General features: G+C 45.7%; 1 protein-coding gene across 1 annotated transcript in view; it reads left to right on the forward strand.

The window, feature by feature from the left end:
* The window catches only part of NPHS1 (NPHS1 adhesion molecule, nephrin), a 49,251-nt gene that overhangs the window by 25,647 nt on the left and 9,916 nt on the right, over positions 1-13,688 (forward strand). Inside the window, exons 18-23 of the mRNA XM_083751033.1 lie at positions 195-316; positions 5,635-5,806; positions 6,749-6,920; positions 11,534-11,685; positions 12,069-12,180; positions 13,493-13,674. Coding sequence (XP_083607159.1) covers positions 195-316; positions 5,635-5,806; positions 6,749-6,920; positions 11,534-11,685; positions 12,069-12,180; positions 13,493-13,674 — 912 coding nt within the window. The remainder of the gene's footprint in view (positions 1-194; positions 317-5,634; positions 5,807-6,748; positions 6,921-11,533; positions 11,686-12,068; positions 12,181-13,492; positions 13,675-13,688) is intronic.

The following is a 13,688-nucleotide window of genomic DNA, read 5'->3' on the forward strand; positions in this document are numbered from 1 at the left end:
CACACTTTCCCCTGTTAGACGCTTCTTTGGTTGGGAAACTGCATTGCTAAGTGCGCATTTTGCAGGATAGCTGTTTTGGGGGAGTAGCTCTTGTTTCAGGATATGTGAATTAGTTAGATTTGCATTAAAATGTGGACCAAATTGAAATTCTTGCCTGTCGATAGCATGCCACGTACCTTTCCCCCTGTGAACAGATTCGCCATCCATCCGCAGCATTGGAGACCCAACCTATGTGGACCTGGGGGGCACAGCTGAGATTGAGTGCCAGGTGGATGCCAACCCCACACCTGCAAACATGTTCCAGTGGAGATGGCTGGTAAGTGGCTAGTCTAGACCAGAAGCTGAGGTTAAGGGTGGAAAAAGACTTTCTGTTTGCTTCAAGCTTTTACCCTGTGGCCCTGCTGATGATGCTGGACTACAAATCCCATTATTGCCAACCGTTGGGCATGCTGGCTGGGGCTCATGGGAGTTGGAGTCCAACTATATCTGGAAGGCCGCAGTTTCCTGACCTTTCCAGTCCAAGGGCCACACTTCTCCTCTGGGTAACCTTATAGGGGCCACACGACAGTCCTGGGTGCACCCAAAGCCAAAATTGGGTGGAGAAATGGATGTGACTCTAATCGACATTCCAGCCATTCAAACAGCTGCATCTCTCCATCCTTGATGCAGGGGAGCAAGAGTCATGAGTTCAACTGTGTCAACAGTTCGATGACACACAGTGGCGTAGCGTGAGGGGGCGGGGGGGGGGCCCGGCCGCACCAGGCGCAACATCTGGGGGTTAGGGTTAGGGTGCGCAAATCCACGGGTTAGGGGCGCAAATTACTTGCCTTGCCCCGGGTGCTGACAACCCACGCTACACCACTGATGACACAGTCCAGACAGGCAAGAGCACTGAAGGCGCTGTGGAGCAGGGCTCGTAAAGGGTGTGGTTTTGTGACCTAGAGAAAATTCCGAGGACCAAGTGTAGAGGTTCTTGACAGGACTGGCCCACCCACGAGGGACCTGAAGCAGCTGCCACAGGTGGCAGAGTCCCTCGGGGTGGTGCCTCTGTGGATAATCCCCCTGCCACTGCCAGAGTCACATAGTTAAATCAGCTTTGGGTGAGATCTTGTGGAGTTTGTGTAGGATCTCACCAGAAGTCACTGCCATGCAACCTTGGTAAGTAGAGGGGGAAGTGGTGGGGTTTGGAGGCGGCACCTTCCTGTTTCGCTACAGGCGGCAAAACAGGCTGGGCTGTCTCTAAGTCCCCCACCCCTGCTTATCCTCACTCCCATCCAAAATGCCACAACAGAGCCTGTTACTTGTGAGTAAGAGAGAGATCTTTATTCAGGCTAGGATGGTACAAACTCAGCAGCACACTCAGGGTCCATAAGACATGAAGCCAAAGTACACCAGCAACAAAGCCTTAAGCTGCTTTATTCTGTCAGCCAATAGTCTCACCAGACTATTTATTTCCGCACTTGGCTGCAGTATAAACTGAACGCCGATGCAATGTAGAGCATCTTTTACTCTCGATGCCAATAGGTTTGTGGGTTTGTTTGCTCTCCATTTCATTAATGCTTTTAGAAATTGTTTATCGCACTTGCATTTATATTGATTGTATTGCGCAGTTTTTATTATTAGGTTATTTGCCACTCTGGGTACTTTTAGCAGAAGAGAGGGATATAAATAAACAAATAAATATTGACAGCTCCGTTGCGGCAGTAAAAAAATATGAAACCCACTGCACCATGGTTAGTTTGCTTCTGCAGAGAACCAGACAGTTCTTACCCTGTTAAGCTGATGTGGCTTTGCTCAGCGAGGTGAGCTTTTCCTCCAAGCTATTGCCTAACTTAATAGCAAGTAAACCTGGTTTTCTTTCCTCTTTTGCAGATTAGTGAGGCGTGTCTGGCACTGCCAAGGACTGTTTAGGAACCCAAAATACTGTGATTTTAAAATGACTAGTGTAATTTGTAAGCTTAGACCCATCATAGCAAAAAATAATGGGTGAAGTCATGCCAAAGTCACATTTCAGTCTGCCATCTTGAATCAGAATGGTGCCAGGCACCCCAAAGTTAGTGAAGACTGCCGCCCCCAACCTCGGGAAACCTCACGTCAAGTTTTGCTACAATGACTTGGAGGTGGAGCAAACCCATGCAAAAAAATGGGCAAAGTCACACCAGAGTCATATTTTCTACTGCCATCTTGATTCAAACGGCTCCCAGAACCCAAGTTTCAACATAGACCACTCCCCACCATCTTGGAAACGCTTGTGCTGAGTTTGATGATGGTATCTTGAAAGGCAGCTGAACATATAGAGAACCAATGGACAACCCCTTTTCCAAAATATGTAGTAGATCTATTTATTTATAAATCGCTTCACAGCCAAAAGCTGTGTATAATAAGATCAAATGAGATAAAACAAAAGATTGCAGGCTCTATGGACTAAAATAAAATAAATAAAATAGTTTCTACAGTATATTTCTACAATTGTGCATGCTTCTTTCCTGGGTGCTGACAGCTGGAAGATGCTTATTTTAATGGAATTATTATTTTTTGTCTGCAGCTCCTAGCCAGTTGACACAACCCTGTTTCTTAAGTGAGGGGCAGGGATTATTGCCAGTGAAAGTGACAAGTCAGTTTTTGTAGCTAACAGGCAGGAAAGGCTCCAAGGATATGGTGTTGTTTTGTGTGACCTGATATTCTTTTAGAGCAGGGGTAGGTAACCTTTGGCCCTCCAGAAGTTGCTGAACCACAATTCCCATCATACCTGGCCATCAGCCATGCTAGGTGGGCCTGATGGGAATCATAGTCCAGCAACATCTGGAGGGCCAGAGGTTACCCACATTTGCTTTGTAGGACCTTTCTCACCCTGGTGCCCCCCAGATGCTTTAGAGTACAAGTAAAATAGTGATAGGGACTGCTGATTTGGTGACGCAGTCTAGGCCAGTGGGCGCCAGGGGCGCCGACTTATAAAAAATATTGGGGGGGCGGGGGCCCATACCGACTTATAAAAAATATTGGGGGGGGGGGCCAAGACGTCCAAACCGCTGCTGCTGGGGGAACGAAAGGGGCGAGCCCCGGGCTGCCCCAACCTTAAGTGAACCTGTGAGGGCCCGCCCTTTGCGGGAGCCAATTGGCTGCCGCCGTGGGCGGTGAATATTAATGAGCTAGGGGGAATCCCCGCTTCTCACGACGCCAGCCCCGCGAGATTGTTGATGTGTCGAGAGCCCGCAACCCCACCCCCTCTCTAGATCGGGAGTGGCTTTGTTTTAACTCATTACTGAATGTATTTTAAAAGGTAACTATCGTCAAACAAGGAAAATAAAAAATACCAACATAATTTTGTGATTTTACAAAGCATAATATAACTAATAATTTTCTTAAATTATTGGGGGGGGGCAGAGCCCCCCCAAACGAATTTTTGAGGGGGCTCGGGCCCCCTCAGGCCCCATGGAGTCAGCGCCTATGGTGGGCGCCATGCCAAACCCTGTCCAGTACACTAGCCCTCATTGGGTCCCCCCCAGTCAAGGTTTGAATTTGCTCAGTGGCAACCCAGAGGAGCAAGGAGTAAAGCTTAACCAGCAAAACCCACAGGTTCGAGATTAGGACTGGAACTAATAGCTCGGTTTATTATTGTACAAAGCTGAACAGTTTTATGAAATGCTCTTCTGAAAGTTTATAGGACTTACAGAAAATAAAACAAAAGATATAAAATAGAACGTCCAAAAATGAAGCAATTTACATTTGATGAAATGTAAAGCAATTTGACGTCACTTACATAAATTAATTAATGGTTTAGTAACAGTGTGAGCTAATAAATAGCACCGAGAAAGCAGCTGATCTGAGCAAGTTACATGGTCTCCTCCTAACCCCCTCCACCTAGTTCTAAAACTATTCTGTAGTATAGTAGATCAATAAATTTCATAGCTACCAGTCGAAGACAATAGGTCAGACTTCAGCTGGGTGATACAAACAAAGGTGCATAGGTGGGAGACAGAAAGAAAGAGGAAGAAATATAAATCATACAACCTACCCACAATGCCCTCAAAGAACCAACTAATCCCTCCCCCCACATATAGACATTTTTGTTTCAATCAGTAATTGAAAATGGGGCTGGACTTTTCCATCAATTTTGCATAATTTCACTATTTGTGTAGGCAGATCGTCATATGACGTGGAACATGAATGGCCATAATCTACTTGGGAAGGGGGAGAAAAAAAGAGAGTAATTGAGATACCTGCTGTATCACTTGTGCTCCATGCAGGGCACATGGGCATATGACAGCTGTCATGGGCTGACTGGGAATCCCCAAGGAAACCCCCAGGGGAAGAAGGTTCAGAGCCAGGGAATTGATGGTGGAATGATGATGAGTGGACAGAGGGAAAAGAGGGACCAGACTGGAAGAAGGAAGTGTCAGAAGCTGAAGACGCAACAAGGTTTAGTGAGTGGGAAGAAGCTGTGGCAGAGAGCAGTCCAGAATGAGAGGCAGAAGCAGAGGCTGGGGGCGGGGGCGGGGCAAGAGGCAGAGATGAGTCAGGCTGGTGAAGAAGCTGGGGGGGGGGTTTCTCTTCCTGCTGCTGTTGTCAGCTCCCCTTCCCCGCAGGTCTCAGAGTGGTTCACAGTATAAAGTTGCAATATAAGATGAAGGTGTGCTGGAGAAGGAACCAGGGGAAGAGTCTTAGAGAGTGATGGGAAGATGGAGACCTTTGGTCCTCACAATTGCTTCTTTGGGGGCAAGACTTACTGGGAAGAGCTGATGTGATCACTAGGCCTGAGCTGTTTTGATGTCTTTGAATAAAGAAATAAATAAGTCAGAAATTAAACAGTTATCTCAAAAGAAAAAAAAACTGCTATGGAAAAGCGCTTAGATTTTTTTTTTTGCTCTCTAGTACCATCTGATGTTGCATGTTTATAATGCATTCAAATCACTGGTTGTTGTATTTTTTGTTTGTTTTTTTACTAATGTAGCTGAGTCCCAGGTGTTTTATTGTTGACCTGCTCCTGACTCTGGCTCCTGATACCAGCCCTGGCTTGCCAAAATAGCTGCCTTTCATTTTTGCTTTGGCTTTGTGGTCATTTGCTGCAACTCTCCACTCAAAGTGCCTAAAGCAGCAAAGGTTTGTGCAAAGGTCCAGGCAGCTTACACAAAAATCACACAGAAGGCGATAGCATTGTCCACCTTAATCCATTAGGGCTGCACCATTGTGTGCAATAAACTTTCTATAACGGCTGAGAATGCAAGTCTAGATGGGCCCAGATTAACAGGGAGCCTCCCCATTTGTCCCAAGAGGCTATTTCAATGAAGGTACATTCACCTGTCCTATACCTAATGTGTATGACATCAGATGGGCAGGTAAAGATGCAGCTGGGCCACAAAGGGGTTTGCAGGTCAGCTGTGGGCTGGGCTTTGCAAGCTCTGACAAGAAGCTGATCATTGGGGCTTGCCAAGTGCTGTGTACGGGGCTTTGAAAGCACAGTGTTGAAAGCACCTTGCCTTAAAAATATTAAAATTCTTATGAGTGATATTAAAGGATAGCAACTGACTAATATCCAGAGTGCAGTCCGGATTTCTGTAGAGAGAGGCTTCAGTTCTCAAATGTGCTCCAGTCAGTACCAAGAACAGATCCCTCTTATCTTGATATTGTACCCAGAATGATTTGGAGCAGAGCCTGGAAGAGCTGGGGATTGAACTGCAGTCGGACGGGCTGATAGGGCGACTTCGAGTCCAGGAGGCAAAGCGAGCCCATGCCGGACTCTACGAGTGTCAGGCGGACAATGGAATCTCCCCAGCAGCAAGGAGTAGCGCCCGCTTGATTGTTCGATGTAAGTTTCCTCCTTAGTATTTCTGCAACCCCAACCTCTGTATTTTGCCCTGCCCTACCTTCCCTGTGTCCAATGTCTACCATTTATTTCATTCCAATTATATAAAGAGTAAGATATAAAGATATTGGGTTGTAGCCAATGCTGGTCTTATTCAGAGTAAACCCACTGAAATTCCTGGTCATGACTAACTTGGGTCCATTAATTTCAATGGGCCTACCCTGAGCAGCTGACTAGAACACATCGAGATCTATAATACTAGGAGGCTTGCAAACAGTAATAGAGCAACCCTCAGTGCTCAAAATTAAGCAAGCTGGCTGGGCTTTTTACTTCTTGAACAAAATGTATAGATTGCTTAATCAAAAAAAAAAAGCAAAAGCCCCCAAGCAGTTGTCATAAAATGGCATGAAATATTTATCAAAAATTACAGCTAAAATTAACATTCCTTTTTGTTTTAAAATGAACATGTGTTATGAAATGATCAAAGATGCAGATAAAAGCAACAAAATTTAAATCTGAACCCATGTAATAAAACTCCACAATACATAGCACTGTGTTCAACTCAGTTCTGCTCAGAGAAAACTCACTGAAATGAATGGTTATTTGTGTCCATTACTTTTACAGGGTCTACTCAGACTAACTTGGGATCCAGCCCCTTGAGCTCGTAGAGTAGGTCCACTGGAAAAGCCCATTAGTTTCAGTGGGTCTGTGTAGGACTCTCATCAGACACAACTCATAATTCGTAATACCCACTGATTTACATAAACTTACACAGTAAAATTGAATCAAGAATTAAATACTGTGGTTTTATTGCTTTGGAAGTTGGAGCTGAAACTCCGGTGGCTGTTGCAAATATGCTCAGTCTCTCACAGACCATTCCCTTATGAATGCTGCAAATACTCTCATGATTTCTTCCTTGTTCTACTCCCCTCACTTGCACCCTAGACCCACCAGAGATCATCAAGAGCCCTGGACTGAGGAAAGTGGCGGCTTCAGGAGATGGGAGAAGCCAGGCTGCGCTCCACTGCCGAGCTCAAGGTGTTCCCACTGTGCACTTTAGCTGGGCCAAGAATGGTGTGTCCCTTGACCTTCAGAGTGAGAGTTCTCAGGTGAACAGGTAGGCATGTGAGCGGGGAACCTGATAACAGGCATGAGAAGGGATAAAATAATCTGTCAATTCTGGTTCTTTCATTTTCTCATTTTTCCAGTCTTAAACTTGGTTCTCCACTTTTCTGTAGCAATTTGCTCCCCAGCCCTTGCTTAAAAAAGGAAAAATAGTGCATGGAAATTCTTTAGCCTTTTGGTGCAAATTTCACCTAATAAGCACATTTTTGTATGCAGTATTGACTGTTGCAGACATTTTTGCAAGCAATTTGCAGAGTGGCTGGGGCAGCCCAGCCAGGTATAACAACAACAACAACAACAACAACAGCAACAACAGCAACAAAATCCCCCCATATATAATGCCCATTTGCATATCCACACACTTCCCCCAAATATATGCATTTTTGTAAAAATTGTTTGGAGAACTGCGCTGCAAAATCCGGATAAGTGCAAATTTCAAAGCCTGCCTGTGTTTTGGCTCTTGTAGTGTTTCGGAAGGAGCAAATCTGGCTTTAAATGCGAACTGAATTAAATTTCTCCTCCCATCTTTAGCCAGGAGCGGCTCATCCTGTGAGACAGAGCCACAACAATAACCTCCTGGCGAAAGCGCTGCTGCTGTAATGCAAGAAGGCGCTGTGGTGAGGGCAGCGGCGAGGACACGGCTGCACAGATGCCCTGGTGGGCACATTAGATCGGCTCTGCTGGTGCATCTGCGTGGCCCCAACCTCTCTGCCAATTCCCCCCTCTCCTTCCTGGTACACACCAGCAACGCTGCTGATGGGAGGTTCGTGTGCTGGGTCTGCCCCCGCTGGGTGGGCCACTGCTGATATGTGAGGATGCTGTTGCGGTTCATGTCCTGCTCTCAGGTTGTTCTGTCATCTGATTGGCCACTGAGAGAATAGGATGCTGGAGTAGATGGATCTTTGGCTTGCTGCATCATGTCCTTCCCAATGTCCTTAGTTTGTCTTATTGTGGTAAGGCTATAGCATCATCCCACACTCTCATCCCCTGGTGCCCTCCTAGTTAAGTGCCCCAATAACTCTGGCATCTGCAGGAGCCTAATGAGCAAGTCTTCTGTGATGCATCTGAAATGTCAAATATTGTTTGATTCGAAGGTGTTGCAGGGGCAAGCATCTAGTGACAAACATCCTTCCACCAATTCTGGGGAACGTTGCCTTGCTTGCAGGGCTGAGCTTACCTTCATCCTGCAGGCCTCTGTTGTCTCCCCCTTTCACTTACTCCAAAGTAAGCTCCTCTGTCCTGACACAGCAGAAGGAGGAATAATAATGATGATGATGATGATGATGATGATGATAATAATTTTATATTTATACCCCGCCCTCCCCAGCTCAGCTAACACCAAATATAAATTACAATAAAACATAATAGAAAAAAACAAAAACAATTAAAATACGGCTTAAAATACAGCTTAAAATGCAGCCTCATTTTAGTGTAGCCCACAAATCAAGACCATAAAGGGAGGAAACATCAGATATTCACCTGAGCCAGCTATCCATGCTGGTCCTATGTGGGCCAGCAAAAAAGCCAAGGGAAAATTTATATGCTGTTGATGGCAGGTGTTCTCGAGGTTTCTTGAGCATGTGTATAGGACCCTCACATTATTTCAGGGGAAGGTGTGGGATGCTTATGCGACCCGAGTTGTTTTCATCTCAGAAGGGGAGAGGGCAAGGGAAACCTGTGGCCTGCCAGATGTTGTTGGACTCCAACTCCCATCAGCCCCATGCAGTATGGCCAATGGTCAGGGATGATGGGAGCTGCAGTCCAGAGACGTCCAAAGGGCTGCAACCCTGCTGTAGGGAAACAGAAGGCGAATAATGGGAGCCGTGCTACTAAAAATGTTCAGTTCAGTTCTGGCTCAGATTCAGTTCTGGCCTGAAGTTTGTTCTGACATGGATGCTGGCCAATCGAAGCAAATAAAGACCTGGCAAGAGGTCTGGTAGTCACCTGGAACCGGCCCAGTTCTCATTGAACTGGGAAAAGTTTAAAATACCACTAATGTTCCTGTGCTGATTTGCATAGCAGAATGGGGGTGGAGCAGCTTAACGCGTCTAATTTGTTCCAGCTAAATGTCAGCCATAACCCATAAATAGTATGAAGCATGTCTGAAATTAAAAATAACCAGAACACTTATCTGTAAGTTCATGCTTTATATATAAATTAAAAATGGGGTTTTATTTTATTTATTTATTTTTTTAAAAAAACATTTCAGGCAAATTCCACTCCTAAACCTTAAAGCAATTTTTATCCTGTTTCCTGCTTTAGGCATTTTAAGGGCAGGAGCTATTGTTGGCTACTAACCCAGATGTCTTTGCTCTACCTACACTGCTGGAGGCTGTGTGCTTCCAAATGCCATTTGCTGAATACCTCAGAGTGAGAGGAGGAGGCTGCTATTCTCAGGTCCTACTTTTGGCTTCTCCTGGGCATCTGGTTGGCGACTGTAAAAACAGTTGGCAACTGGTTGGCAACTGTAAAAACAGGAGCCTGGATGAGATGGGCCACTGGCCTGATCCAGAAGGCTATTATTATTATTACTATTATTATTATTATTATTATTATTATTATTATTATTATTATTATTATATTACAGGGCAGTTTACAACATAGAACATATCAAAAATATATATGTGCAAACATAATATTATATTTAAAAAAGGTAAAGGTAAAGGACCCCTAACAGTCCAGTGGCAGACGACTCTGAGGTTGCGGTGCTCACCTCACTTTACAAGTCAAGGGAGCCGGCGTTTGTCCACAGACAGTTTTTTCTGGGTCATGTGGCCAGCATGACTAAGCTGCCTCTGGTGCAACGAACACCGAAACCAGAGCAGCGTACGGAAATGCTGTTTACCTTCCTGCCGCAGCGGTAGCTATTTATCTACAGTGGTACCTTGGGTTACATATGCTTCAGGTTACATACGCTTCAGGTTACATACGCTTCGGGTTACATATGCTTCAGTTTACAGACTCCGCTAACCCAGAAATAGTACCATGGGTTAAGAACTTTGCTTCAGGATGAGAACAGAAATTGTGCTCTGGCGGCGCAGCGGCAGCAGGAGGCCCCATTAGCTAAAGTGTTGCTTCAGGTTAAGAACAGCTTCAGGTTAAGAATGGACCTCCTGAATGAATTAAGTACTTAATCCGAGGTAACACTGTACTTGCACTTTTTAGTATTCTTTCAAACTGCTAGGTTGGCAGGAGCAGGGACCGAGCAACTGGAGCTCACCCCATCGCAGGGATTCAAAGCGCTGACCTTCCAATCGGCACACCCTAGGCTCTGTGGTTTAGACCACAGCACCACCCGCGTCCCGCAGCGGTGCGTCTGCGCACACACAGGTTGCGACTCGCTGCTTCTGGCAATGAGCGTGATGTCATTTTGTGCATCTGCATATGCGCAAGCGGCGAAACCTGAAGTAACCCTTTCCAGTACTTCCAGGTTGTTGTGGGACATAACCTGAAAGAACATAACATGAAGTGGACGTAGCATGAGGTATGACTGTATAAGAAATGGATGCTAAAATACAGATTCTCCTAAGCTATTACCTACTCACCTCAGGTACAACTAAATCAGTGCTGTTTTTCTAGAAAAAGAGGTGCCAGAACTTACCACGAACACTTCCCTTGTTATAATGACAATGGCACCCACATGAGAGGTGTCAGAACTGAGTTCCGGCTTGGAAAAAAAGCCCTGACTTTAATACACATCTAACAATGAAGTCTTAAGAAATAAGGTGGGGGGGGGGGAATCAGCAGTACAGAAGCAGTGCAGAAGGACACACTCTTCTCTCTTTGTAAAAGTAGCTCTTGATCTCCATCCCCGCAGAAAATGAAGTCCTTGTGTTCTTATTGACAGAGTGCTTCATTACATTGCAACTTGCCTTCAGCTTCTGTTTTCAATGGGCGAGATATCATTTGTGTTTTGATCTTGAAATACAAATCTGAGAAGAGCCCTTGTTGCATCAGCCAATGGCCAACCCCCACCCAGCATCCTGTTCTCACAGTGGCCAAACTGGTGCCTACAGGAAGCCTGCAAGCAGGAACACAGAGCAACAACAACAGCCCACACTTGTGACCCCCAGCAATTGGCACTGAGGGACCAATGACTGTGGAGGGAGAACATAGCCATCGTGGCTGGTAGCCATTGATAGAGCTATCTTCCACGAAAGATCTGGAAAGATTGTCAATTGGTAGGAGACTGCCTAGCTAGCTCAGATGGCAGAGCATGAGACTCTTAATCTCAAGGTTGTGGGTTTGAGCCCCACACTAGTCTACCTAAACCACTTCAACTCTATGATTTCTTAAAGGGGTAGCTGAGGAATGGTAGAGGCAGCAGTGACTGAAAGCTGGGTGGGTGGGGAACTTCTCCTGGTCGTCTGCAAGACTCACAGAAAACTTGTTGGTGGATGAACAGCAGGTTTGGCAACTCCTGGAAGTCCAGCTGGCAGAGTGGATGTCTTGTAAGTAGATATCCCTGGAGAACCTGGGCACTCACTCATTGTCAAATTCGTGCCTGGAGGACTAGATGATCCTTGTGGTCCCTACTAACGCTACTATTCTAGGATTGTATTATTCTTTTCTACCTGATCTCTTGCCGTCATTACCTTCTTCCAGGTATACTGTGGCTGCAGAACATGAGGGCTCCTTGCACACCAGCACCTTAACCATTGCCAATGTGAGCGCCGTTCTTGACTACGCCACCTTTACCTGCACAGCCAGCAATGAACTGGGCACAGATACCCTCGACATCCAGCTACTTAGTACCAGTAAGGACAAATGGGCCACTAAGATCTAAGTCAGGGATCAGCAACCTTTTTCAGTCATGGGCCGGTCCACCGTCCCTCAGACCTTGTGGGGGGCTGGACTATATTTTTGGGGGGGAAATGAACAAATTTCTATGCCCCACAAATAACCCAGAGATGCATTTTGAATAAAAGGGCGCATTCTACTCATGTAAAAACACGCTGATTTCCGGACTGTCCGTGGGCCGGATTGAGAAAGCGATTGGACCGGTTCCGGCCTCTGGGCCTTAGTTTGCCTACCCCTGATCTAAGTTGTAGACTTGGCATATGTATCAACTGAATATGAGGGGCAAAGACTCACTATCCCTTTTTACAAGTTCTTAAACAGTTCATTTCTTTCTCACCAGGCCGCCCTGACCCACCATCAGGGCTAAAGGTTGTAGGTGTTGCCCACAACTGGTTGGCTTTGGAGTGGAGCCCTGGCTTTGACGGAGGGCTTCAGCAAAGCTTTCGTGTCAGGTAGGAGTCATTTGGCAAAAGCCACAAACATTATTCAAATGGGAATCTTTAAAAATGAAACAGATCCATTGTTTAAAACAGGGAGCTATGGGAATTGGTTTGGTAAGGAGATCTCCTGGCTCCCTAAAAGTTCCAAAGACTCCCTTGTGGATAAGCTTTGGTAAAAAAAAAAAAAATTAAGCCAAAATGACAGTGTATGCTCTTGCACTATTAGACTAAAAGTAAATATATCTTTGTCTGGCTTCAGAAAGATGACAAAGTCGATCCAAGAGCAGCTTCCTTGGGGAGAGGAAGTATTCCACAGTAGTGAGGATACCACAGAAAAAACTCAGTATGGATCCAGAGTAGATTCCAATGTATAGTTAGCAGAGTAACAACTTAAACACGTTGCAGGATTCCCCCAAAATAGACCAGAGGCAATTGTATTTCATCCAGCAGAGCTTTACTGCTACTGAAGGCAAACGAGCATAATGGTATAAACGAGCATAAACGAGCATAATCCAATACATTCAGGATTGGCACTGTCCATAAGAAATCCAGTTGCAGCAGACTTAACTTAAACTTACAATAACTTATATCAGACTAAACCCTAACACTATGTACAGAACACCACACCAGAAGGAAGAGAGATAGAAAGAGAAAGTGAAGACCCAGGCTCCTTCTGGCCTATTATTATACTCAGCATGACCTTGACTGAAAGATAACAGAACCAGTGTAAACCAGCTGTACTCAGCTTCCCTGAAGGAATAACCCAAACATCACAAACCTTCTGCTTGTTTCTTTCACACAGAGAAGCTTGAATGAAGTAGAATAGGAAAGATCTCTACACATCAGAGCAATACTTTCTGCACTAAGAAATGCAAACTGACAATTCTCTCATCGCCACCCTCCAAACATCTTTTGGAGGGAGCAAATAGAGAAGGGCCTTAAATGGCAACCTCAGGATTAGGTGGTTCATATGGTGAAAAAGTGGTCCTTGAGGTCGCAAGCCATGCAAGGCTTCAGAGGTCAAAAACAGCCCTTTGAGTTGGGTTTGAAACTGATTGGTAGCCAGGACAAGCAAGCCAGAAACTGCAGTTGTGTGTTCCTCTCTGTCTGAAAAGCAGAATAACTTACCTGAGCATGTTTCTTGAACCAAGTACCACCATCAGTTTTACAATGGGAAGGAGGGAGGAGGAGGCAGTGACGGCCACCAACTTGCATGGCTTTAAAAGAGGCCTCGTCCAGCAGGCTGAGCGTATGTTCTTATGGGGATGTTGGACATTAAATGACACTTTTCAATTGCGCCTCTTTTTCACCCACTTCCATCCAGGTACCACTGGCCAGCAGCTCCCAGCTTTAGGTATGTGGATGTCTTCCCGCCACAGTCTCCTGCATTCACCTTGATGGGCCTGCGCCCAAACACCATCTACAATGTCTCCGTCAATGCCCGCAATGCCCTTGGTGAAAGTGCCTTTGCTGATGGTGGGGCAGGACTGAGTGTCACCACTACAGGTAAGGAGCACCTT

The sequence above is a fragment of the Podarcis gaigeae genome, assembly GCF_964106915.1.
Source record: "Podarcis gaigeae genome assembly, chromosome: 8".
NCBI lineage: Eukaryota > Metazoa > Chordata > Lepidosauria > Squamata > Lacertidae > Podarcis > Podarcis gaigeae.